At 40.8% G+C, this 27,890-nt stretch overlaps 1 protein-coding gene across 4 annotated transcripts; it reads right to left on the minus strand.

Annotated features, from left to right (window-relative positions):
- Eed (embryonic ectoderm development) lies at window positions 1-27,119 on the minus strand. Of its 4 annotated transcripts, none has more exons than NM_001106278.2 (12): window positions 26,546-27,082; window positions 23,271-23,423; window positions 18,158-18,250; window positions 17,057-17,122; window positions 15,971-16,096; window positions 15,248-15,329; window positions 13,262-13,353; window positions 10,130-10,263; window positions 7,746-7,851; window positions 1,438-1,596; window positions 750-823; window positions 1-392 (listed from the first exon to the last, which is right to left on the minus strand). In NM_001106278.2, the coding sequence occupies exons 1-12, from the start codon at window positions 26,657-26,659 to the stop codon at window positions 266-268; spliced, it is 1,326 nt and encodes a 441-aa protein (NP_001099748.1). In that variant the 5' UTR covers window positions 26,660-27,082; the 3' UTR covers window positions 1-265. The 4 variants fall into 4 exon arrangements, with proteins under 4 accessions (NP_001099748.1, XP_038961788.1, XP_038961792.1 ...); XM_039105860.2 differs by lacking the exon at window positions 26,546-27,082 and adding an exon at window positions 26,209-26,496 and having other exon boundaries at window positions 57-392; XM_006229664.4 differs by having other exon boundaries at window positions 317-392; window positions 1,527-1,596; window positions 26,546-27,119.
- Between the last annotated feature and the right edge of the window lie 771 nt (window positions 27,120-27,890).

Genomic DNA, 27,890 nt, shown 5'->3' on the forward strand with positions numbered 1-27,890 from the left:
TATGGTATAACTTTATTTCTTCCAGTTTGTTTCCATCACAATAAAAATAACACAGCTTTACAAAAATAAATTTTTATTAAAAGCAGTAAAGTCTGAGCAGGAAGACAGTACAAAGAATGTAAACAATGTAAACACCACTACATTCAGCTCAGCCTGATCGGATGCTGAAAGACAAGTCTAAATGCTCTAGTCCCTTTGCTAGCAAGATACATTAATTCTATTTTACACAGACAACATATTCTAATTTTTACTAGGGAAAAATAGTTTATCGAAGTCGATCCCAACGCCAAATGCTGGCATCATCGCAGACAGCTATGAGGATGCTGCTATCCCTGCTAAAACTGGTTTGTCGAATAGCAGCGCCACATTTATGATGGGTCAGTGTTGTGCATCTAGGGGAAACATGACAAGAGTTAAACAGCACATAGAATGGCATTTACCTTAAAGAGTGAAAGAGAAAAGGTGCAGTTTAAAACCAGCCTATCTTCATTAAGAATTCATTCTCCAATTTCACCTTGTTTGGTATATTTATCTTATCACCACAGTATAAGTAACAGTTATACCAAAATATTACAAAATTGAAATTAGGCTATGACACAGTGGTAATGGTACAGTGGTAACAGCTCAGTGGTAATGTACTTGTCTAGGAGGAAGGCCCTGAGTTTGACTGCCAGCACCACAAAAATCAATGATTAAGGATGGCTTAAGAAGGCTACAATTTAGAACATTTTAGAAATTTCTATACTTACTTGGCTTTATGAGGATCTTCTACTTCTAAATCCCAAACATACAGTTTGCCAACCTGATTGCCCAATGCAAGCATCTGTGTAAACAGAATTGAAAATATAAAATTAACAAAGCGCTAGGCTCTAAGGTATCCTAGGTCAGCTTCCTTGCTTAGAGAAACCTAAGCTCCAGCCTTGATGGCCCATCTGACTAATTTTTCTATGTTACTGATTTATAAGAAAAAGTACAAATAATTAATATTTCCCTGGAATCTTGAAAAGAATAAAGCTCTAAGACAATTCATGGGTGGCCTTAGTTAGTTTTACTACGAGTGTGGTACTTTTCTTCTGCCTTAACAGAGTTACAGAGTGAGATGCTCTTCCAAAGTTCTGTTAGAGAATGCTCAGCCAATCTGCAGTAGCAGATTCCTTTAACACTTTAAATAGAGTTATGCTGATTTTTCTGTTTTCCTATAAGAAAAGCTGTGTATGATAAACACATTAAAACACTGTATCTCAGGAACAGAAAGTAACATTGCTGTCACCTAACTGCCCCTTCCACTGCAGATAATGTGTAGTGCCCAGGTAGGTAGCCAAAGCAAGTCACAGCATCGGTACAACCAACGTGAGAGGATGAGGAGGAAGACAGGGCAGGAAAGGCTAGAATCATAGTGTTTCAGAAGACAATTCCAAATGTAAAATTATGTGCTACCTTTTGCCAGAAATCCATAGAAAACCTCATGTACCAAATGTCACACTGGCTGTAATCAAATCGCCCAAGAATAGTCACATTAGACTCACTAGGTTTAATTTTATCTATATCATCCTCCATTTTGCCAGGTTTCCAGCATACAATGGCATTTTCACAAGACTAAAAGAGAAACAAGAGACACATAGTTAGAACTGAATTTAAAAAAATAAAAATAAAACTGTTACTGTTTTAGTATAGCCCAGAAAGCCTGCCTCCCAAGGCTAGAAACTGTTTAGCAAGTCAAAGTTTACACCTGAGGACAAGAAATCTGACTAGCAATAGAATTAAACAACTCAAAAGAATCATGCTTCTTGAAACAGTGAATTTCTCTTCCAGAACAAACTAAGTTCAACCTCAGGTATGTTGGCACCCAGAGACTTGAGGAATGCTATAGAAAATTAGAAGGCTTTTAAAATCTGGCCATTGGCTCATAGTTCCTGTTTGCCAATCTACACATAACAATGTACCTTGTTAACTACTGAGGCTTTATACACAGTGTGGACACCAAATAGAAGATGCTTAGATGATATCATAGGAAATTGATTAGTTCACTCAAAGGACCACAGGATATAAAGTGGCTCAAGATACGATGTGGGGATAGGGTCTGACAGGTCATGACATTACACATTCCCTAACCCTGGAACATTGTGTCTTTAGACACTGCTACTTAAAACAACCTCCTTGTGGTCACTATCCAATCACTGTCTTAGCCAGTGGTCTACACTACCAAATTTTTGGCACTGTTTCTGGCCTCTAGCCAACAGAAACAACCTCTAAACAACCTCTCCTCCAGGCCTGGCCAACCTCAACAGTACCCAGATTAACAATCCTGCCCCTAGAGTTTTTCAGGGAAGCCTATCCAATCACAGATGGCAGCCGATAGGGGTCTATGCATTTAAACAGTTTGACCACAATGCCACAGAAAGATAGGAATGGGAAGAGCAAAGTTCTTCTCTACCTTCTTCAGAACTAAAAATTCTAATGCTAAATGACATTTGAACCTGCTCTTAAGAAACTGCTCCTCAGGTCCTAACAAGTACATTCTGGACTCTCTTCACCCTTTGTAGTAATGTGCTAACTCTTTGGCCTGTAGTATTAGAGGACTGGCAATGACCCAGAGGTTTAGAGTACAACAGACTATCTCCCCAGAGGCAGTAGAAGTCACTAGGTAAGCAGTGATAAGGAATCGCCCTCATCTCCTTTAAGGTGGTATCAGCTGAAGCCCAGTGGAAAGTCTGAATTACCATCTTCACCTGGCAACTTGCAAGTTAGTCCTGAATTGTGCCCTTCAACAACTAAGATAAGAAAGACTGCTAACAAGGAAGGATCCCAAGATCCGAGGGCTAGCTTAGTGGAAGAGTGCTTGTCTAGCAGGGGAGGCCCTGGGATTGATATCCCTCAAATGACAAAGGAAGAAACAAACAAGCCAAATGACTAGGTGAATGGCAAAAAGGAAGTTTCCAGAGTCTAATACTGAAACATTCAAGCCCCAGTAAAATTGTAACTGTGATACCTAATCTTGACTACCAACTTACTTTGTGGGACTTAAGAATCATTATGGAAACAAAAACTCTCACATTTCTTCGAGAGGTTTTCTAGATTAAGTGCCTGAGGTGGGAAGACCCTCCTAGTATGTGGGGACCTAATCCACAGGCTGGAATCCTGGACTGAATAAAAAGCAGAGTACGGGCAGCAGAATTAGTTCACTGCTTTGTTTCTGAATGAGGATGCACACGACTAGCTGCCTCACACTCCTTTCTGCCAGGGCTTCCATGCCATGAAGCTGTCCATCAAACTGGAGCTAAAATAAACTCTTAGATTGCCTTTGCCAGGCATTCTGTCCCAGCACCAATGCAGTGATCACAATGGAAACTTAATTGATGGGCTCAACAGAGAAAAGAGGAGAATCAACAATCAAGACAACCCAATAGAATATTAGAGGAAGAGAGTCATTTCAGGGGCCACACACAAAATCTGTGACAAAAATCCCAGCACTAGAGTATGGATAAAATGGCCAGCAATGTGTGTGTCAAAAATATCTAATATGTTAATATAATAATGAGAATTGGTGTCTCAAAATGAGGGAAGAAAACAGTGTCATTAGTGTTATAGTTCAAAGTATGAGACAAAATATTTCTCTAGTATATAATTCTACTACAGATTCCAGATCAATGAACTACAAATAAGTTAAATCAAAGAAAGTCCCATCTAGCCAAATCACACTCAAACCTCAAACTTAGAGTCCAATTCAATTTGAGAACTGAAAGAAAAACTTTGAGAGCAGTTAGGACAGAAAAATAGTTATACAGAAAGGGGGTAGGGATTTAAAGACAGACTATTCCACATTAGAAGCCATGCAGGCCAGAGAAACGGCAGATATTTTTCAACTATTGGGGGAGGAGTGGCATTGTAAAGCAAGACATATGTATTTAATAAATGTATTCTTCTAGAGTAAAGAGAAAAATGAAGAATGAACAAGAGAATCTGTCACTAGTAGACCTCTAATGAATGGCTGCAGGAAGTTTCCTGGACAAAAAGGAAATGGCTTAGGATGGCAGCCTGAGATTAGGAAGGGAAAACCAAAAAGCAAAGGGAAGTGTGGGAAATGTTCACTTTCCTAATTATATTTCACTGCAAAAAATACACTATCCAATGCGGTTCTCAAATGTAAGTGAAACACTTTAGACAATTAGATCGTAAGCTGGGGACAAAGCAACGACAAGGAAAGGTCCTATACTTCCTTTGATTACCAATACGCCAACATATGGTGGCCTGAAAAGCTGCATATACAACATATGACATCTAAAGCAAAGCAACTGCTAAAGAGGCTACACCAAGAAATACCTATAACCACGCTACACATGGGCCAGCAAGATGGCACCACAGGTAAAGTCCTCAATGCACAAGCCTCACAAGCTGAGTGCAATGCCCAGACTCAACACAAAAAGAGAAAAGATCCCGAAGGTATATTCTGACCCCACACAGTGCAATGGCACACGAGTGCTGCATGCACAGACACACATACACATTAATAAAAAGTTAGCCAAACAAGCTGTACATAAATAAAGAGGGGATTCTACAAAGTGTTCCATAATTTCTATACTTGGGAGATTAAGGAGAACCAGTTTGAAGTGATCCTCGGCTACAGCAAATTTAAGGCTGGCTTGGGTAGATGGTGAGACACCCTGTCTCAACAAAAAGAACTAAAAAGAGAAAGAGGAGGAGAAAAAAGAGGAGGAGGAGAAGGAAAATAATAGCCCAAAACAAAATGAACAAAATGAAAGTTCAAATAACCTATATAGGAAGTCCAGGGGCAAACTTAAGAGATGGATTGGATAAAGAAAATAAAACAGATTTAATGTACAGCTTTTTGGGTGGCTAATAATATAAACTGGCAGAAAGGGTTTAACAAGATATGGTCCACGTAAAGGATTGAGGATGTAGCTGGGTGGTAGAGCACTTGCTTAGATTCAGTCTCAGTCATTTAATACCCAACCAAAGCCAATGGTCGGAAAGGAGAACAAAAATGAGCTGGATGCAGTGACTCACACCTGCGGTCCCAGCACTCAGGAGGCCTGCTGAGTTTGAGGACTGCCTGCACTACCCAACGAATTTCTTTAACCCCAGGCCTCGGGATGCAGAAAGCAGTAGAGTTATCCAAGGCCAGCCTGGTCTACATAGTGAGTTCCAGGACAGCCAGGGCTACACAAAGAAACCTTCTCTCAAAAAACAAACGAACAAACAAAAGAAATCCTTACAGAAAGGAAGGAAGGGAAGGAGGGAGGGAGGAAGGAAGAAAGAAATCCTTACAATGTGGGGTTCGGTGGAAAACTCATAAAAAGGTTTTCTTTAAAAAATTCAAATTATATTTAATAAAAACTAAACATTTTCTGGCACTAGCACAATGGTTCCATGGGTAAAAAGGTACTTGCCACTAAGTCTGATGACCCAAGTTCTATCCTTGAAAACTACATGGTGAGAACTGATTCCCCAAAACTGCCCTCTAAGTTCCACTTGTACACACACACACACACACACACACACACACACACACACACACACACACACACACGTTTTAAAAAAAAAAAAAGCCACTTCCTTAGTCAAAGTCACCAATAGGGACATGAAACGGATTAGCCACTGGCTGGGAGAAAAGATTTTTATGTTTCTGACAGAGATGCATATTTAGAATATATAAAGAACACTCAAAATTCAACAATAAAAACAAACAAAAAACTTAATCCATTAGAAAACCAGCTAAAGATTCAAAGAAATATCCCCAAAAAGGATGTGGATGGTGTGACGCTATATTTGTCAGCCTGACCATCTGCAATTAACTAAACCCTAAATGCTGGGCACACGTGTGAGGGAGTTTTTTCTCTCTCAGATCATCTGAAGTAGAAAGACTCCTAATTTGAATCTTTGAGGTGGGAAGACCATCTTTAGTCTGGGTGACACCTTTGCTAAGAGTCCACATAAAGGACAAAGAAGTAGGATGCACACTGCTTGCTTGCTCTTGGTATCAAGTCCATTCCTTCACTGGCGTTCTTTGAAGTTGTGTATCTAGCCTGAGGTATTTAGCCTTGTGTACTAAACAACTACTGGATTCTTGGATCTTTCAACCATAGGCAGCCACTGTTGGGTTAACTAGAGCATAGCCTAAAGCCATTCCAATAAACCCCATATATATGATATATATTCATTCACACACACATTCATTCGTTCTGTAAGTTCTGTTCCTCTAGAGAACCCTAATACAGATGGTCAATAAGCAATGAAAGATATTCAACAGCAATACTAGCAGTGAATGCAAATCAAGACCACGATGAGGTTTCACTGCACATCTATTGGACAATAAAAATAATGGTAACACTAAATGATATCCATGATACAGACACACCGGACTGTGCATACACTGCTGGGGAGAGTGTAAAATGGCACTCTGGAAGATAGTTTGGTAGACTCTTAAAAACTTAACCATTATCCCAGAGAAACAAAAAATCCTGTACACAACTGTTCATCTGCGAGAGTGCTATAGCTCCAACCAGAAACAAACACAGCCAAGAATATGGTGTTAAATTAACTGTAATGAAGCTTGAGAATGGTGGCATGATAACACAACAAGGCACTAAAACCACAACATACCAACATTCACTGCCTAGGCTTTAAGAGCACAACAGTGTAACTACTGATTTTTAGTTCTAGTTCCAGGTCACCCAATACCCTCTTCTGGCTTCTGAGGATACACAACTGAGACACACACACATGGTACACAGACATCCATGCATCCATGCAGGCAAAACAGACATACACAGAAAATACAAAGTGGGTGATGTAACGCTGGACTTCTTTGCACTATCTTTAAAACTTCCTGTAGTCTATCTCAAGACAAAGAGTTTAAGGAGGGGGAAATGAAACCAATGACAATAAATTTAAACCCAAAGGAAATAAAAAGGGGGGGAAATCAGACCCCTTGATATTAACATCAAGAAGCCAGGCAGGACTCTCTCCCGCTAACAACCCTAAATATTCAGTTAATATCACCAATCACCCCTCTAGATGATCACTTGGAAAAAGACAAACTAAACAAAGCAAGACACAAGAACTGGCTGCAAACACCGAAGGCTACAGGTTCAAGTGCCTTCCTGACATAGCTTCGTATGTGCACATCCTCCCACATATTTTCAGTCATGACTACATTCATGAGACCAATGCAACACATGTGTATACTATAGTTGTATTATTTAGTCAATGACAAGAGAAGCTCATTGTACACGCTCGGTCCAGATGCAATTCTTTTGTTCAGATACTTCTGATCACTCATAGATTGAATTAGAAGATGTGGAATCCATGGTGACAGGATTGTGTATCTACATTCACCAACAAGGTAGGGCAAACTATAGCCTGTAAGTCAATTGACTCCAGCCACCTGTTCTTGCAAATAAGGATTTACTAAAAGAAACACAAAAACATTCCTATTGGATTTAATTATATTTTCAACATCACTGGTTCCCAGATGGTTGAAACTTCTAAGCTTGCTTCTTTTTTCACTAGAGTGTAAAGAACATCTAGCAAACTTCTTTCCTTAAAAATGTCTGCAAATTACCAAAATATAAGACTTTAAAAGTTTATTATCTGCTATTGATATTATAAGTTTTATAAATTTATAAAGAGTTCACACACACACACACACACACACACACACACACACACACACACACACACACACACACACACAATGCAAGTACAGCTTATATAGTATTCCGTACCTTGGAAAGTATCAAATCGCCTAACCATCGTACACAATCAACATAATTCCTATGTATGTCTCTGGTAGAAAAATCAGGAAAGTGGATTTTCTGGGAAATAAATGGCCTGAAGGAAGAATGGAAATGTAAAAGTTAAAAGAAAGAAAGTGTAGTAGGATTGTACTGTTTTTTCAGTTTGGGATTTATAAACTCTGTGGTACTCAGTCAGGACCAAACCTAGGGCTTCACACAAATCAGGGAGCACTCTGCCTGCTGAGCTTCATCTTCCAGTTCAGTTTTTAAAACTCCACAACATAGAATATGACCACTGACTTCTGTCGGTCAACCTGTTCCTTAGAGCTAATGTATCCATTTTTCACTTGTATTTTCTTTCATTATCAGTTTTCCAATATAATGTTTTCCTTTCCTTTTTAAACTCAGGATTTTAAGTTTGGGGTAGTTGAGATGGTAACAGCACTTGCCACACAAGACTGACCTGAGCTCAGAGTCAGGAACCCATATAAAGGAGGAAGATGACAAATGACTAAAGTTGTCCTCCAACCTCCATTTTTGCTAAAATATATTTGTGAGAAAATAAACAAGATATTCTGGAAATGGCAAATTCTAGTCTCGCAAGTGATTCTATGTCTGTCTTTGTTAAGGGGGCTACAACCACAACCATCCCCTTGCTGGATAAGTGTTTAACTAGAGTCACATCCCACCCCTGTGATTCACTTTATGTTAATTATTGAACTGTGATTGGATAATGATCCCAGGCAATCATGTTTTCCTTTTCCCTCACATATAAAAACCCAGGTCAAGCTTATCATCTCAAACTCTCTGCAATTCAAAGTCTAGGATCTCCTGTTAAGATGGTAAGATGCTATCAATACAAAAACAAAACAACAACCAAAAAACCCCCATGTGTACACATGGGTGCATGAATGTGCACGCAGAGGTCAAAGGAGAATCTCAGGCATGTCCCTATCTTGACCTTCACCTTGTTTTTGAAGAAAGGTCTTTCACTGAACTTAAAGCTGGGTTCTTACACCACCCGGATAGCAAGCTTCATTCCAACACTGGGTTTATAGGCAAATCACAACCACACCAGGCTTTTACACAGGTGCTGTGGATCTGAACTCAGGTCTTTCTGCCTTTACAGCAAGTGCTCTTATCCATCCCACCAAGCCATGCTGACACGAATTCATGACTGTTACAATCTCAGTTGCTTTTTAGCCAAATGCATATATTACTAGCTAAGGCCCTTTCAAAAAGACCAGGGCAACTCTGTGAAATGTAATTTATATTTCAGAGATCTAACACCTATTTTAAAACATAAATTTTCCATTGCACCTGATGTTGAAAGGTTGAAATTAAAAGTTGTACTAATTCTAAGTCAGTAAATGTAGGCCAATGTTTACTAAAGCTTGCAAAAGTAAAAACAACCTATTAATAACCTTATTTGGAAACCTGAAAATAAACTCTTTGCTAAAATAAAAATGCAAAGTTAACATATTTAAACATATAATGCTTACAGTGAAAGCACAACACACGTACACATTTATAGTGAAAGTCTCTCTGACAACCAAGTACTAAGAAGGCAGTTACACTAAGCCCCAAAGCACTTCACACGAGGAACAAGTGAAGCACCTCAGTAACACAGACTCTTCACCGTGCTACTATGGGATACTCCACAATTTGAATTTTCTCTATTTGATGAAGGAAGCATTTACAAGAAAATATCAGCATTTATCTAAATATCTATCTATCTATCTATCTATCTATCTATCTATCTATCTATCTATCCATCCATCCATCCATCCATCCATCCATCCATCCACCCACCCACCCACCCACCTACCCAGAGGCCTTACTATATTTGAATCCCTAAGTGGCCTGAAACTTGCTCTGTAGACTAGGGTAGCATCCAATTTTCCAAATGACAGAAATGTCCTTGCTTCTGCCTCCTCAGTGCTGGGGTTAAAGGTGTTTATCAACACGCCTAGTAGGACAGTATTTTATTATCAGGAACTAGAAACCATTCCATAGCTAGAAACCAGTTTGAGACTATAGTTTATTAAATTGAATTAGAATTTACTATTATGCCTTTTCCCTTCTCTATCCCACAGTAGGTTCAGGTGATTTAAAACTTTTATACCTCTAACATGAGTTAAGAGCATGCACACACACATTAAAGTAACTGAAATGTGCCAATAAACAAGATGAAAACAATTCAAAGACTTAAAAAATTTAAGTAAGCATTTCCGTTTGAAAGATCTGGTAGCAGCTACCTGACCTAAAGTTACAGATATTAAAAGGAGGGCTACTAAAGCAGCAGCGGGAATTGCTTCACAGCCCTGGAGAAGGATAGCACATCTACTCAATACACACGGCCTAACTGTCACCTGTTAGTTTTGTTTGGGTTATAATCGTAAGATTCCTTAATCGCATTCATCATTCTCTTTGAGTTGATTCTCCACAGTTTAAGAGAGTGATCCATACCACAGGACATTATTTTTTCACCCAAAAGATCATAATCCTAGGAATAAAGCAGAAAAGTGCAAATAAGTAATTTATAGCCTCAAACGCTCCTTTCCAGTTTTCACCTGGTGCCCAGTACCATGAGCACGACATTTCAATCCGGAATACTAAGCACATTCCGGGCGTCACCTCAGCACAGCACAAGTCACAGACATATTCTGTTCAAAATTTTAATCTGTCATCACTAGAGTACAAAATAGAAGTTTATTTATACAACTATATTTAAATAGCTTCCTTAAATTTAAAGGTAATCAGATGTTGAAATAATCATTTTGACACAGAAAAGCTACACAGTTATATATTACTTTTCTTGTCCAACTCCAATTTATAAAAGACACGAGTCCTTCAACTGTTAGATCATACGTTTTCTTGTACCACTTAAAATTACATTCACTAAATGTACTTGACTAAATCTCAGCACAGAGATGAGGAGGAGGACATGAAGGCCCTCTCCTAATGGAGGAGCTGGCATCTGACTGCTTCTGGGAGAGGAGTCAGGTTTTGAGTGGCGTGACTCCGGGCACATTTACCTCACTTCAGGGCAGGCCCCATGACTAGCTAACGCAAACTGGACTGGGTGTGGAGAGGAAGAAAGGGAGGGAGGAAGAGAGAAAGGTAGGGAAGGCTGTGAGAGAAGCTGAGGATAGGGGTGAATATAAGCAAGATATATAATAAAATATCACATTTAAAAAAGCAACAAATTAAACAAAAAAATATATTTGTTGTATGTGTTTGGGGAAGGTGGCACCCATGCTCAGAGGTTGGAGGACAACTGGCCAGACTCACTCTCTACTTCCTCCAGGGACTGCACGTAAGGCTCCAGATTGTACAGCAAGGACCTGTACCTGTGAGGCCATGCCATCAGTGCTGCCCACTCCCATGTACTTTATTTCAAAACATTCAAGTCTATATTGTTTTTAGGGTTCACTTTTTAAATGAGTAAAAGTCTAAGAGGATTTTAGTTTTTCTTTTTTGACTGGCCTTGAACTCAGAATCCTCTTATATCAGCATCCCATGGGATTACAAGTATAAAATACCATTTTATAATGCTTACTAATTTCTAATGCATAACAAATATTATGTAATTACAATGTCATTTCGCAGGTGAACACAGTCCAGATATGCTCTTAATTGAGTACCAAGCACTCAAAGAGTTCACAAAATGCTCACATACTTTCTCCCTTTTCATAGACAAAAGGGATGGAGTCTCTCCTGCTGAAGATTTAAGTCTCAGTAAGCCACAATATCCGGCACAGTGGTGCACACCTTTAACCTTAGCACCCTGGAGGCAGAGGCAGGTGGATTTCTGTGAGTCTGAGGCCAGCCTGGCCTACAGAGGGTATTCCAGGGCAACAGCGTTTTGGAGAGACCCTGTCTCAGACAGGAAGAGCACAGGTGCAAGGGTAGACAGTTCTAGCCAGGAGGGTATCTTACAACCTAGGTATTCTGCAGCGACTCAACCTGAAACCATTTTACCAAAACATTAGCTTTGGTGTTTACTGATTTCATCAATCTACTTGCTACTATTTCTAATCACTTCATTATCAACAACAAAATATCCTTAAGAATCTATGGCTCTGTGTTAGCTTTAAAAAAAATTCTTAAAGATTCATTCATTTCTGTTTATTGGTGTTTTGCATGTGTGTCTGTACCACATGTGAGCAGAGCCCATTGAGGACAGAGGAGGACACCAATGCTCTGCAACTGGAGTACTGAACCCAGGTCCTCTGGAAGAGCAGCCAGAGCTCTTAACTGCTGAGCCATCGCTCCAGCCCCTCTGAGTCAGACTTCTCTTGCTTGATTCCATACAAAGCCTGGTGTAGAATGATACCAGGACTTCTAGAACTATGCAAGCTGATACAGTAGCATTAGGTAGCCTTGATTCTCAACGAATGCAACATTTTGGCACCTCCATATATGGTTCAAAGTGATTCAGCTTTAAGAAGTTAAATTAGGAAAAACACTGAAGAGAAACAAAACTAAAAAAAATTAAAATCAATCAATCAATCAAATGAGTTACCAGGCAAAGGCCACAATGTTAAAAACTTGAACATGGCCTAAAGCTGACAGGTCCCTGATTACAATGTATCAGCAAAAAGACAGTACAGGATTATCTCTACCATTATCAGGACAGTGAGATGGCTCCCCATTAAGGGGCCTGTTACCAAGCCTAAATAAAGACCAAAGTTTGGTTTTTTCCCTGGCAGAAACAGAAAAGAGACTCCAGCAAGCTGTCCTGTGATCACAAAATGGCAAGTTTTTTTTGGCAAGTGTACATCTACCTAGTCATACATATATACACAATAAAGACATGTAAGAAAGAAGTGGGAGGGAGGGAGGGCAGGCAGAACGAGTGGCCCAGGCTCTGTTCTCATCACTCGGGAAGCAGAGGCAGGCTATGTGTGAGTCAGATGTCAATCTGGTCTACACAGCAAGTCCCAGGCCAGCAGGCCTACAGTGAAACCTTGTTTCCAAAGCACAAACAACATTTTTTTTAAGCCATAAACTGTTGGTCTTGCTTACTACCCAGGGAAGAGGCACTGGAAAATATAGGGTAATCACATCAGAAGAATTCCTCAAAGTCAACCACTTATTTCTACTTCAAACAAAACTTATGGATAATTAGAAAAACTTGTTCTTTAATAATAAGAACAAGGAAAATTCAATTGGTGACTCTGAATTAAAAAGAAAAAAGTTGGGTCTAGACCTAGACCACCACCCCACCACCACCACCACCACCCCCACCACCAAATCTACAAAGAGAATGACTGACATATTCTTCCACTCATCCGAGTCATTTTGAAAGACTGAAACTGACAGAGGCCCACTTGCTCTACCCCTTTGTGTGTAGTTCAACATCTTTATGTTGAATGGATGAAATGACTGCCTGCCAGGCTAGGCTGCATGAGGAGACATGCTTGCCTATGAAGAGAAAAGTTCAATGGGAAACATTCACTCTATGTAAACCAAAGGTCATTACCCCAGATTCAACTTACAGCACTCAGCACTTCATCTCTGTGCCCTTCCACACCTCCGAATATTGCCACAAGAGTGTCTGTTTGGATATTCCATAATCGTAAAGCATGATCTAATGTAAACACAGAAAGTTAAGATAAATTTTTATCACTCATCTACTGCAAACTTTCAGTAAAGTTTATATGTAAAAGCCATGAAAATTTAGATTATGTACAATGAAACTAAGAATATCATTCATGATATATAACAACTTAAAATACATCACATGTAAAAATTATTAATGTTAAGTAAGTTCCAAGCTACACACTGAGACTGCCTCAAAAACAAACACATAAATGAATGAAAACTGCGGCAGACGTTGAGGATGGTGCTCAGAGCACTCACCTAGCATCCCCAAGGCCTGGGCTTCAAGCTTCAGCACTGAAATAAAAAGGCAAAATCCTCCTCACCTCATACCTATAATCTTAGCCCTAAGGGACTAAGGGGTGAGGGTGGGTGTCTGAGCTAGAGGACTGCCTTGATTTCAAGGTTAATCTGGGCTAGAAAGGGAGATCCTGTCCCTCTATAAACAACAAAAATATGGTAGAGAGAGAAGAGGTAACTCAGCAAGAAGAGCAGCTGCTGATTTACCAGAGGATCAAAGTTCAGTTCCCAGCATTTGTAACTAGTGGTTCACAGTGGTCTCTATTTCCAGCACCAGAGTATCTAATGTCTCTAGACTCTATAGGGATCTGCCCTTACATGCACATACCCACGTGTAACCATATACACCTACCATTAATTAAAAATAATAAAGGAAATTATTTTTAGAAATCTTATTTTTATTTATTAGGGTGTGTCTTCAGATACACCAGAAGAAGGCATCAGATTCTATTACAGATGGTTGTGAGCCACCATGTGGTTGCTGGGAATTGAACTCAGGACCTCTGGAAGAGCAGTCAGTGCTCTTAACCGCTGAGCCATCTCTCCAGCCCGGAAATTATTTTTAAAGTACATACTTAAAATTAAAGAGACGAGGCAAATAAAGTGTAGAAAAAAGGAAGCTAATGAGTTTTAGAAAGCCCAGAAGTAGTTAAAAAGAGCAGAGAGGAACTGGAGAAATGGCTCGGCAGTTAAGAACACTGGCTGATCTTCCCAGGACTCAGGACCAACATGGCAAGTAACTGTAACTCTAATTCATGGGACCCAACTCTCTTCCAGACTTCCTGAGTACCAGGTACCCATGTAGTGCAGAACACTGATGTCCATGTAGGTGGAACATTGATACATATTTAAATAAAACAAACAAACAAAAAACCCAGAAGTTGAAAAGTTTATCTAGTAAGTCCAGGTAAACAGGCACAAGGAGCAATGCCATGCTTTCTTGCCAGGGAACGTAGCCGTTCAAGGAAGGAAGCAGGAGCAGTGGCTCACACCTTAACTCAGCACAGGAAAGGCGGATCTGAGGTTCTCTGTGGCTTTGTGGCTACTCTGTTATACACAATAAGAAATCGTCTCAAAAAACAAAAACCAGGCAGGGTATATTTAAAGGAAATTTATAGGGATTCAAAAACAAAAGCTTTTAAAAATAAAAGTATGCTTATTTGCTGCAGTGCTTCCTTTACTGTTTTTTGGGGAGGGGGATTTGTCCTGGGGTGTCGTGTGGCATGTATGTGGAGGTCAGAGGTCAGCTCTGTGGAGGTAGTTCTCTCCTTCCACTTACATATACATGGGCTCTGAGGATGTCAGGCTTTATCTAGTGTCACCTACCTCATCAGCCTCTTATTTTACATGTGACATTCCTTTAACATTATGATTATCGAAGAGACTTATCACAATACCCCCACTGTGTCTGACACCAACAGGCAGAGGCCTGTTTTTGAAGTCTTGGTTTATGAGATGTTAATAAAGGCTTTTTTCCCTACTAAAGCCATTTTTTCTTATAATTATTTATCTTCAGAACATAACCTGTCACTTTCAAACAATTATTCCAAAACAAACTGACCATTTGTTTCTTGTGAGCTTACCTTTACTTACTGACAGGAGAAGGTTTGGGTCTCGTGGGTGGAATTTCAGCTCATTGATAGCATTCCCATGGCCAACATAGTGCTATGATAAATTTAAAACATTTCATTTCACCTCAAAAGCCAATAGTTATTTTTCATAGACCTTAAGAGAAACAGAAGGCTGGGACGCAACTAGTGGCAGACCAAAGCCTAGCACAATCAAGGCTGAAGTCAGTGTCCAGTTCTGCTGCCCTCTGTCCCCAAAACAAAAGATTTCACTTCAAGTAGTTCACACTCAACCTTGGCTACATACTGAAATCACCCAGCAAACTTATAGAAGGAAAATGGTGCCAGTTAGCCAAGGCTAACTAATAGCATTGTGTAAGATGTCAATGACCCCAGGGTTAAAATCAGCAATGCCTAAAACCTGCCTTCCTATTAATATTAGCTTCCTTGGCTCTCCCTTCCTGTTCCTTACAGGCTGCTCTGGAGCCCACAAGCAAGGGAGGAAGACTAATCAATTACCTACCTGTTACAGGGACTCCGAAGGACTAGTCTAAATAAAGCAAGGGGGCTGGCTAGATGGCGCAGAGGTAAAGGTGCTGGCTGCCATGCCAGAAAACGGCATTGGATCCTCAAGACCCACATGATGAATGACTGCACTCATCGTAAAGACACTTTACCAAGTTTTACCAGGTGTGTATTCAAAAGTAGCATTATCTACAATTTGAACAGAAGACGCACCTTTATACACTGCATTGTTATAGGATTAATTATTCTTATTATGCCTCTAGATCCAGCAACTGCTAGCAGAGGGTGGCTGGTGTTGCTATCATAGGTCCATGCACAAGTGTAAAAGTTTTCATCTGCCTGAGAAAATTCCAGTTAAGAAACATAATTTATTTTGAAAAAATAGATGACTTAATGTTTGCAATAAATGGAACCTTCCAAACAACTGGTAAAGGTTTGGATATTTAAGTGCTCATTTTTCTTTACATGAAATTTGCATATTGATAGCCAGGTGTCCTCACATTCAAAAAACAGAAGCAGGAGGATGTTCTTATATTAAAGGCCGGCTAGGGCTACTCAGCAAGCTACTCCTATTCTCAAAAAAATCACATATCCACAGCGGCACTTTTAGGCTAAAATCCATACCGCCTGAGCTTCTTTGCCCCTCACCCCACCACACTTCTTTGTGGCTGCCTGCAGAATTGCTCTATCTACTGCTGTAGTTCCCAATCAGCCAGAAAACACAGCAGTTCAACCCATAAGCATGGCTGCTCTTCAATAACGCTTTATTTACAAAACTAGGGGGCAAGCCTGCAGGCTTGCCTTGCTGCCCCGTCCTGATATGCTGTGAACCTTCCTATCATGGGAACCACTCACTCATTCCTCACTTGTCATATTCCTTCCAGTGGATCTGGAAGAAACTTATCACTCAGCTTTTTAAAATCCCCGTGAACTAATATTTTTGCTTTTAAGACCTTTCTTTTCTTCATAACTGACTTTTCAATATTTTATTTCCTTAACTACACACACTTATTTTTTCCATCTTGGCTCTGTTGATCAGATCCTTAGGAGGACTTCCAGGTAAGCACTGAAACTGCAGTAACACTGTAAGACTCCAAGCATGGCCGAACAAGCACGAGGTTTAGTTGGTCTCTGTTAATCATCTCTATCATGGATTTCCAATGCCTGCTTCCCTCATCCTGCCCCCACCCATAGCACATCCTCCTCATACACATCACCTTCCAGCAAATTCAACATCAGGTACATGCCAGGATCCCCCAGTCTTAAACCAGAGATATAAAAACACTTCGAAAAGGATACATCAGCATCTACATAGGACTGCAATAACCGTATTTCCCCTTGAGAATGGCATTCATATAAGGTTACCTAAAGAAACAAAAGCATGCATGTCATCTCAGAGAAGCATTCTCTTTATCTCTTAATCATTCTAGTTGCAATTATAACTTAACAACATTACAGAAACTGCTTTAAAGAGCTCTGTATCCTTATCAAAGTCTTACAAATCCTTGCACATCTTATGTAATACTAGACTATATTTAAGAGTCTAGTAATAATTTCTATTTCCAAACACTTAAATATACATTTCATCCACATGATCACAACTTTTTCAAACTGAGTTAAAGTCTAAAACTTTAAAAATAATTATGATTTATCCTCTTTTAAATTTGTAAGTAAGCATCTTGGTAACATGAAATAATGAACTAAAGAACCTCACATAAAGAATCCATGTACTGAAACATCACTGATACCCCGTAAATATGTACAAGTTTTTATGATTTTATGTATAATTAATATTTTTTTCTTTTCTTTTTTTCGGAGCTGGGGACCGAACTCAGGGCCTTGTGCTTGCTAGGCAAGCGCTCTACCACTGAGCTAAATCCCCAACCCCTATAATTAATATTTTTAAACTATTACTTAAATCTATTGGATTTATGCTTGGTATAGAACAATTAATTATACCTTTTTTTTTAGATGACAAAGTTCTGGGGCCAGAGAGATAGTTTAGGGTTAAAATATTTATTCTTCCAGAAGATTCTGTTCCAACATCTACATGGCTAATAATCCACTGTAACCAACTCCAGGGGATCTGATACCCTCATGGCCTCCGTGAGTACCGCATGCACATGGTGCACAGATAAACATGCAGGCAGCCCACAGACTCAAAATATTTACAAAGAGAACTAGAAAATCTGCTTCATAACAAATATAAAGTCAGTCATTAGTCTTAGTCTCTAGTCATTAGTTTTAACCCTGATCACTTCTCAAAGTTTCCTTCTTACACAGAAGAATCATGCTGTTAACCCAGTATCCAGAACTTATTTTAAAATCACTCCATTTTAACACTCTAACTGTAACAGATGCAAACGAATCACTATTGCCGCCCTGCCCCCCAACACTCACTCTGTTGCTTCCCACAGTTGCAAACACCAGAGGATCTCCTTCTTTACTGTGCCAGTTAAACTGAACTCCAAACAATGGCTGGTTGTGATCTTCCTATAAAATAACCACAAAAAAGAAAATTTTAACGTATTTTTAAAAACAAAAACCATTAGTGAACTAAGCTTTACTTAACCTTCTTTCTGCCCCCTTATTCAGCACATCCACTAGCTTACATGCTGTGGTGGTCCGACTAAGACTGGCCCTTATAGGCTCATGTATTTGAATGCTTAGGAAGTGGCACTATTTGATAGGATGCGGAGGTGCGGCCTTGTTGGGGTAGGTGCCACCTGATTGATGGCAGTGTTTAGCTAGGGTGGGCCTTGAGGTTTCAAAAGTTCTTGCCGGACCCAGTGTCTCTCTTCCTCCTGCCTGTAGACCCAAACAAGGAACTCTCAGCTATCTCTCCAGTATCACGTCTGCCAGCCTTGCTTCCAGCCATGGTGATAAGAGCTGAACCTCTGCAGACGTAAGCCAGGCCCACCTAAACGCTTTCTTTTACAAGAGGTGTGGTGGTTATGGTGTCTCCTCACAGCAACAGAACACTGACTAAGCTACATATCATACACACACTGACTTCTGACATTAACTGTAACACTATAAAGCTTCCAGATCTTCAAATATGTGAATGCTTTCTACCAAAGACTTACATCACAAGTTAGGAAGCATCTATGTGTTCTGAAAACAATCTGGACTGCCTGCCCTTTTAAACCCAACCTTCATGTTCTAAATCATGATAAACTGACAACTTTTGGTAGATATATTTTAAGTTCTTGAGCCAGAGGACACGGTTATTTCTCTCATATAACAGACTAACAAATGGCTTTGGATTGTATTAGGCTTAAGTTTTCCCTTGGAAAAGAAAGTAGGGCACATCACATCCATCCCTGCCACTGCTTTTATTAGTCAGTGGCTATTCAAACAAATTTATCTTGAGTAATCTTTAAATAACCTTGGACTTGGATTATCAGAGGAAAGATCAAGACTCTGAACAGTGGAGACTCAGACTGCAGATACGCATGGGGAGGGCGATCTGTGAGGTGGTTACACAGAGACAATGTGGTAGACAAGCACCACAGGGTTGTCGTTCACGTTAGTTTCCCAAGTTGCAGTTCAGATCTAGGGCTTTACTGCACTTTCCTGCTATTTAACACTGACTTCTAAGTTCACTTTAAAGTACTTTTAATGTCTTCTAGCTTTTATTTTCTTATCTCTTGAAAACCCAGGGCTTCAGCTTTGGAACTATTTAAAAGGCACTTAACAACATCATCCAGAGTTAAAGAGATGACTCAGGAGTTTTGCAGAGGACCCTGCTCCAGCTCTGGTACCCTGTGTTTGTAGTGGGGAAGAGGGGGTTCACAACAGCCTGGAACAGTGCCAGGGGAACACAACCCTCCACTGCCTCGTGCCTGTACCCCTATGGAAGACACGCCCAAACACATACTTACACAAATCAATAAAACATCTTCTAGAGACAGAATGTAAAGCCAGTAAGTTAATATAAGTAAACACCAACAGACTGTAATGGACACCACTTCTTAATGTATTAAGGGAAAGTTTTCACCTTTTATAGGGTACAGTTAACTGTACTGAGCACTTAACGCTCCAAACTGGAAAATGCCAGTTTCTTATGTTTTGCTAAGAGTTTATCTAAAATTATATTGAGAAAAGGTTTTCAGTTTCTTTTTAAGGTACTTTAGTGTAGAAGCAGTGAGTTTTATGACATTTTCCCTACATATCATGAACTTTTAACTGAATTTAGGCACTACCCTCTATCGTCATTAGTTTCCTTCTTCCCAAGTTGATTCCCTTCTAAACCTTCATCCTGCATGGCTGAATCAAATCCCTCTCTGAATCTACATCTCTCCGACTCAGCTGTTGATGGGCACCCAAGCTGGCCTGCCTTGGTTACTGTGAATGGTCACAAATGTGGAAAGTTCCTCTACGGTGTGTAGACATGGCGTGGCAAGGTCCTATGGCAGCTGTACTTACAGTGTCTAAGAACCCCACACTGACTTGCAGTGTGGCTGTAGGATTTTACATCCCCACCCAGAGTGTACAGGAATCCCCTGCCCCCAGCATTACAGCTGTCTTAAAAAACAAAAACTACTCTGACAGGGGAGAGACAGAGTCTGTGTCATTTAGATTCACATATCCCTGGTTGCTAAGACGGTGAACATTTTCATTTGTCTACTCACCAACAGTACTTCACGGTTCTTATAACAATTCAGTATTATTGTGCACGTGTATGGGTGTTGGGGAGGGAAAATAGACCCCAGAGGTCAGAGGAAACTTATGAAGTTGGTTTTTAATGCGGGTTCTGAGGATGATATTAGGTGTCCAGTGATATGTGGCCAGTGCCTTTACCCACTGAATCATCTGGACGGTCCTACTTCATCTTTTAAAATGTGTCTTCATTTCATTGCCTGTTTATTGAGTAGATTTAGTTTATTAGTAGATTTATTGGGTTTTTTTTTTGGGGGGGGTAAACTTTTAAATTATCATATCATAGATATTTTTTTTTTCCGGAGCTAGGGACCGAACCCAGGGCCTTGCGCTTCCTAGGCAAGCGCTCTACCACTGAGCCAAATCCCCAACCCCTATATCATAGATATTAATTCCCACTCAAAGTTTTTCTCACAAAGTTAAACTTACATCTGTAGGAAAGAATATATATTAAATATATATATAACATATATAAGTATGCATATATTTCCTCAAGGGAAAAACGCTCACAAAATTTAGAAAACAATAAATGGATATAGAAACTATTCAAAGTAAACACCAAAAGTCCTTACCGATAGTAGTCTGTTTTTACAAATTAATAAAAATACTGCTGAGAATACAATAATTAACTCCAACTCCTTGTTTCCCTCTAAATCTTGCATATTTACATTATTAAACTGGGTACAGCACTCACACCTAGTCACAATACACAGAAGACTGAGCTGTGACTAGTTTGAGAGAAGCCTGAGTTACTCAGGGAGACCCCATCTTACAAAAATACATTGCTGGCATCGGTGGAGTATGCCTTTTAATCTCAGCACTCAGGAGGCAGACAGGGAGAGCTCTGTGAGTTCAAGGCCAGTCTGGTCTGTGTAACACTGGCTTAAAAAAACAGAAACCACATTGATTTGGGGCTGGAAAGATGGCTCAGTGGTTAGTTAAGAGCAGTGTCTGCTCTTCCAGAGAACCTGGGTTCAATTCCCAGCAACCACACTATAGAGGACACAGGGGCCTTTTACTCAGATAAGCACCAAGAGAACCAGGAATGCTAATTAGGTAGGTGTGTCTCTCCAATCCAGAAAGCAGAGAGTGGGGGGTTGTTAAGACCTGGTGACCTTGGCTATCTGGTTCTCAGTAGGGGCACCTCACCCTGATTCCCTAGAATTAGACTCTTTCTTTCCTAAATAATCACCCATAACGGATGTCACATGTACTTTATGGCCTGCTGACATCTACACTGTCAGAGACCACATTAGATTCTAGGTCTTTTAACTACAGAATCCACCCTCATGGTCACATAATACTTTGTGAAAGAGTTTCTATGGAGTCATACCTTAACTTTTGCTATGTTCCTGGAATTGTTGTTACCTGAATTCTCCTGTTTGAATATGCCTACAATAAAACCACCTGGCGTTAGACTCCCTGATCCCTTCAGTCTGGTCCAAGACAACCAAGTCAGTCTGTACCACGTGTTCATTCTCATCTCTTCGTATAGTTTGCTTCCCAATCTGACACCTGCAGGAACTCTCTCATACAGACATACATGCGGGCAAAATACCAATGTCCATAACATAAAAATAAAATAGTGTACGTGCGTGCATAAAGGCCTGCTTACGTACGTACATAAGTAGGGGTGTGTGTGTGTGTGTGTGTGTGTGTTCCTACCAGACACATGGCAATCAGAGAATGACTTCAGGAATCAATTCTCTTGATCCACTATCTGGGTTCCAAGAATTAAACTTCGGTTGTTAGACTTGGCAGCAAAATGGCCACAGGTAGTTATGAATATTTCTTAGGGGATGGATTTTTATAGGTCAATTCATCTTATTTAGGTGGGCAGTTTATGTCATTATTCAATTAGCTCTGGGTTTATTGTGTGGACGTATTGTAGACTGAGAATTTAACATATAAATCTGATCGCTAAATTATAAACTTTTTGAGTCTTGATTTTAACAAGATGTTGGGAGTTTATTTGGTAACTATTAGGGGGCGGATGCTGGGAATGTAAACAGAGCAGCAGCAGAGAGCTACAAGAAGGAAGAGAGAGGGTAGCCGGGAGGGTAGGCGATGTTGGGACCAGGGGCGGTTGCTGGGAGTGTGGGCAGAGTCCGAGGCAAGGGAGCCTTGATAGGCCAGCAGTTGCTGGGATATCTAGAGTCCTGGTTTTACTGGGTTGCTGGGACCAAAGAGTTCCCGGCTAACCAGGAGAGGGTGGCTAGCAATGGGGGGGCAGAGAGACTGCCTAGGCCAGAGAGTAGCTGGGGGTAGCATGGTGTGGTGCCCTAGAACCAGCCACCACTGAGATGAATGTACCCACTAATGCCATGTGGCCCTACGGTGCTGGTCTTAGTGTGGGATGTTAGATTCTTTTTTTTTAATAATTACTGCAACACCCACTGAGCCATGTGGCTAGACCCAAAACCCAAAAGTTTTAAAATGTCACATTGTTTTGTAAAAAGACAATCATAAGCCACGTTTAGAATGTCTTTAAAACTGTAAGAGTTAAGATGTGCTGACGCTTGCTAGGGTCAAGGTAACAGATCATCCTCAGTTCTTTTTTGGTAACTGATGTCAGAAGTGGCTTTGGTTATAGTTTACTGAAGAGTAACATTTCTTCAAGTCCTTTATTTGGATCAACAAATAAACCAACAACAGACTGCAATACTCACTATTAATATTTAAAGTAAAGGACAAGATAAAGTTCACTTGACTAAATGTGACAGATTATAATACACAATTTAAACAAACAAATCCCTTTAAAACACAGTAGTTTAAAATACTTTAGACCTCAGAGTATCAACTATCTCATGTGTACCCCAGAAGTCTGCAGCCTAGAGCTTCCTGTACATACCTTGAGGCTGTTCACACATTTGAAAGAATATTTGCATTTCTTCGACTTCCATTTTCCCTTTCCCCAGCTTTTCCTTCCTGGTGCATTTGGTGTATTTGTGGGTGTGTCCGGGCGTTCTGTGTTTGTGCCACTCTCGATACTGACAGCATCGTCCTGTGAGCAGTAAGTTAGGAACTTCATAAAACAGATGCACATTTAAAAGCAAGGAACTTCACCATTAATAAGATGGCTAAATTAAAAGTGTGCAAAAAGTGGGACTTGTACTCCTGGCACAGTTGGGGAGCGTTGGGAATAAAATCCAGTTATGCATTAGAATACTTGTGAACAACTTACACTGCAGAGAAAGTAAAAACACTACTACGAAAGACAGAAGCAATCTGGGCTTTAAGTAAAGCACTGGTCTACACCAGTTACACTAATACAATGCCTCATTCACTCCTACACAGCTCTGTGGAAAATGCGTAGAGTAGACAGGAAATGTGGGAAAAACTAACTGCTCTCTTGCTGGTAAAGAGTTGCTAGGATTCAATAGTTCACTAGCACATAATTCAATAAATCTGACTGGCCTACACATCTTCATAATTTACTGACTGCTACTCAGGTTGAAGCACGGGCATGTGACCATTGAGAAGTACGTTAATACTTCCTATATTAGCAATAGTTTTGAAAAGCATCTGTTATGCAAAGTCTACTTATTTATAACATAAACCACTTAGAATTTTAAAGAAGTCTCCTTGGTCCATACTATATGTAAATGCAATTCGCCTCATAGTTTGAATACTACTAGAAAACACATTTGAACTTTGAGCGCATATCAGACAGAACTCTGTAGACTATAGTCTGCCCAAACAGAAACAGCTGCAGAAAATAGAGAAGTCTCCTAACTTCTTCAGCTCAGAACCATACTTAAGTCTTCTTTGGAATACAAAAACTTCCATCTATTACCCTGGGGCAATAGTAGTCCCTAAATCCATTCCAGAGGAACCATTTTGTCTAACAGCTGTTAGAGCGAAAGCCCATGAAGTCTGCACTGCTTTTGTGATCTTAAGTTACGGCTTCCTAAAGTTGGTTTTGTATTACAAAAAATAAATAGGTTAAAAATAAATAGACGTGTCAAAAGATATTTAAAAGCCACTAATTCATTTAGAAAACATTAGTTCTTTTTCAAACTTCACCTTGGTCAAAAATAAAATGTCTTTTAAGAAAATACAATATTCTAGAACATAACACCAAATAGATATGAAGCTAGTCATAGTGTCTCACTCCTACAATCCCAGTACTTGGAATGCTGAGGCAGGGGAATAGCCATGAGTTTGAGGCCAGCCTATGAGACTCCGAAACAAAAAACCAACCAACAAAAAAACCAAGGAATGAAGTACCTGACACAAAGCAGGTGACTAACAAGTGACTGAACTGCAATTTGATGTAAATGTACAATTAGCTTTTAATGGAAATTTAAACTGTGCTTAAATTGGACTCCTAAATTGAAATCATTTTCAGCCAGGCATCTGTTTCCCCAGCAATTGGGAGGCAGAGGCAGAAGGATCTTAGCCAGCATGGGAATAACAGGATCCTGATTTAAAAAAAGAAAAATCACATTTATCTGTTTCTTCTTATATGCAAAAAGTTCAGATTTTGGATTTTCCAGTTAAAAGTCTATCTTGTATCACAATTGTTGTGGGTCGTGAAAAATCAGCCTATCACTTCTATCAATCAGAACCTGCAATTTACTGTGTTAATACATATATTACTCCATCTAAATGGGGAACCAGTTGCTGTGCCTCGAATCTTTGATACAACATTTAGTGGGCAGGGGCATGCTGATCTCTGAATTCCAGGCTAGCCAAGAGTACAAAGTGAGACCCTGTCACAAAACTTAAAAAATAAAATAAAATAAAATACAACAGGGGGGAAGTACATCTTTTGATGAGAACAGAACCTGGGGCCTCCTATATGTCAGGCATGTGCTTTACAAATGAGCTTTTATGCCTCTGGCCTTTTTAAAAAGTTAAATATATTTTAAAGTTTTACACTTGGTCTGGTTTGTAATCTTATATGCTTCATCTATATATCCACAGTATTCTGCAGGACATGGTGGTGAACGAATGTATTCTAGGTACTGAGAGTAAAGTAAGAAGGTTATCAGGTGTGAGGGTGGGCCTGTGTTGCACTGGGAGATTCTAACTCAAACAAACAAACAAGAACCCTTTCATTCTGAGAGGACCCCAAAGGGTTCAATAATCTGTCAAAGACACACATACCAAAACGTTCAGTCTTGCCCCTTTTAGAAGGGACCAAAGCTAACCCAATCATTCGGTCTCAGAAAGCTTTAGAAACCATCAAAAAATGTACTTTAGGAGTCTAGGAAAATAAAATGAACTTCCATTTAATTTTTTTCCCCTGACAAATTTCCTCATTATAAATAAATTTGACATTTTCATTAAATTCTGAGTAATTATGCGAAAGGCCAAAGCCTACCCTATCATAATATAAGTAATTATTAGAACACGTGTCTAGTACTTTTCACAACGCTTGCATATTATTTTTTACGGGGCAGCATTTCTCTAAGCACTATGACTTCACTTAATCTTCACACTTGGCTCAAATACAGACTTTACCACAGTGGCCTGAAATCTCCCAATCCCTTTACATTAAGCAAAAACTTTCAAATTGTTCCCTCACTTGCCTTAATCAAAGGTGGCTCCCCCTCCACTATCTTCTCGATCCTGCTCCTACTACAGAAAAGTCGACACTAAGGACCACAACACCGCACTTCCACGGAAAAGGGCACACATAACCACACGGTCACATAAACTCAAGCCAGAGATCTATATACTTTCCATCCTTAAGATTCCGTAGTGCTTTACAGTGACACAACCCCTCAAATCCTTAGGAGGACCCCTCCTACCAACTTTTCTGGGAAAACGGAATCTCTTACCTCCAGCATGCCTTTTAAACTAGTACAATCTCAGATTCGCAATCACCGTCAAGTCCCCCAAAGGAACAAACTCCCTCTCCCACGCAGGGATGATCTGAGCGGACCTCGCAGACCTTCAGGACCTTTAATCCGCTCCTCGCCAACTTTCTGCTTGCTATCAGTCGCAGTTCCACCTCGAATGCCCCAGACAAACTGGATTTCCCCGCACGCCTGCGTTCTCCCAAGCGCGGGGTGACACCTTTCCCTCCCCCCACGGCAGCCCGCCCGCCCCGACCGCAGTTACCAAAGAACCTGAAACTTCTACTCCACAGTCCCGGACAGGCGGGGCTGCACTCACATTCTCGTCTCCCGAGAGGTCCGGGTTGCTGTTCTCGTCGCTGCTCAACTTCTGCTTCTTGGCCGCCGGCATGTCTGTTCCCGCCGGCGCAGTCGACACTTCCCTCTCAGACATATTCCTCCGCCTCCCTCCAGGTTCTTGCCGCCTCGGGCGGGGCCTCCGCCACACCGCCGTCAAGCACGCCCGGCCGGAGCCTGCCGCAAAGCTGCCGGCACCGCCACCGCCGCCGCTCCCCCCACTGTCGCAAATCGCGCCCAGCCGCCGAGGCGGGCGTGCGTGCGACCCCGCCACACTGCTGAAAAAGGGGCGCGCGCGCGCGCGCCCTCCCGTACGGCTTCCTGGCTGCTTCCCGTCCCCTGGTCCCGGCGGGCGGTTTTCCCGCCGCCCTCTCGGCACTTTGCACCGAGGCGTCGGACCTGCTGGCTCAGAGGGCAGGGTTTCCTAGTCCCCCTTCCCCACCAGCGCCTAGAGAGGAGGCGGAACTCAAAGGGCTGCTCCCTCACCCCCTTCCTTGCCCAGACGTTTCGTCCGCAATTGGCTCAAACCTTCGATCTCCGACCCGCTGCAAACGAGCGAAAGTCTGTGGCCTGGATCAGACCACCACTGCCCCAGAGGGAGGGGGGAGAAACGAGAAGTCACCTCTTGTTTTAGGTGTCCGTGTCTAGAGTCCCTGATGCGGGGTTTGGAAGAACAACCGAGAGATAGTGTTCACGGAACGCATAACCTAGACTCTTTCTTGAAGGTAGAGATTTAAAATCTATAGGCAGTTTTCTGCTCGCCTCCCCCATCTGGCAAATGGAAGGTTCCAATCTGGAGGTGCGCATGCGCTGAGGCGTATTCTCGCGCTGGGTTACGGAGACCGTCCTCCTCTGGCCCCTCCTCTTCTCCGTTCTTATTTGCTGAACCAGGTAGTCCTTCCACCGGTTTCTGAAACCTTGGGGAGAATTTCAAAACCGTACCAAATCAGTGCCTACGGACACGCCTACGTTCTGGGCAGATGTTTTATCTAATAAATACTTAGTACAACGAGTGGTTATATTCAACCGGTTGGTGCCACTATTGGCTTAAGTAAACCTATATTTTAAATTACATTTTTAGATTTAAGTAAAAATACTTTGTGATGCATGATACATTCCAGTAATCCAACATCTGAAAGGCAACAACAGAGGTACTGCCCGATCGCCTCAATCTTTAGATCATCCCGGTCTGCAAAAGAAAGTCCGAGCCAATCAAAGGCTATCTTATTAAAAACCTGTTTGAGAAAAGTCTTAAACTTGTATGGATCAAACAGGGTATGGGGTCGCGTGCCTTTTATTCCAGCACTAGGGTGGCAAAGGTAGGTGGA

This window comes from Rattus norvegicus, chromosome 1 (genome assembly GCF_036323735.1).
Source record: "Rattus norvegicus strain BN/NHsdMcwi chromosome 1, GRCr8, whole genome shotgun sequence".
In the NCBI taxonomy this organism is placed as follows: Eukaryota; Metazoa; Chordata; class Mammalia; order Rodentia; family Muridae; genus Rattus; species Rattus norvegicus.

What these genes read in the sequence shown, in the direction of transcription:
- Eed (NM_001106278.2), bottom strand. Translation starts at nt 26,659, where the DNA reads ATGTCTGAGAGGGAAGTGTCGACTGCGCCGGCGGGAACAGACATGCCG. An exon ending in AGTCCTATGTAGATGCTGAT is followed by an intron (nt 16,097 to 17,056) that starts GTATCCTTTTCG and finishes GAATTTTCTCAG; the next exon opens with GCAGATGAAAACTTTTACAC. An exon ending in TAACAATGCAGTGTATAAAG is followed by an intron (nt 15,330 to 15,970) that starts GTGCGTCTTCTG and finishes AATTTATCATAG; the next exon opens with CACTATGTTGGCCATGGGAA.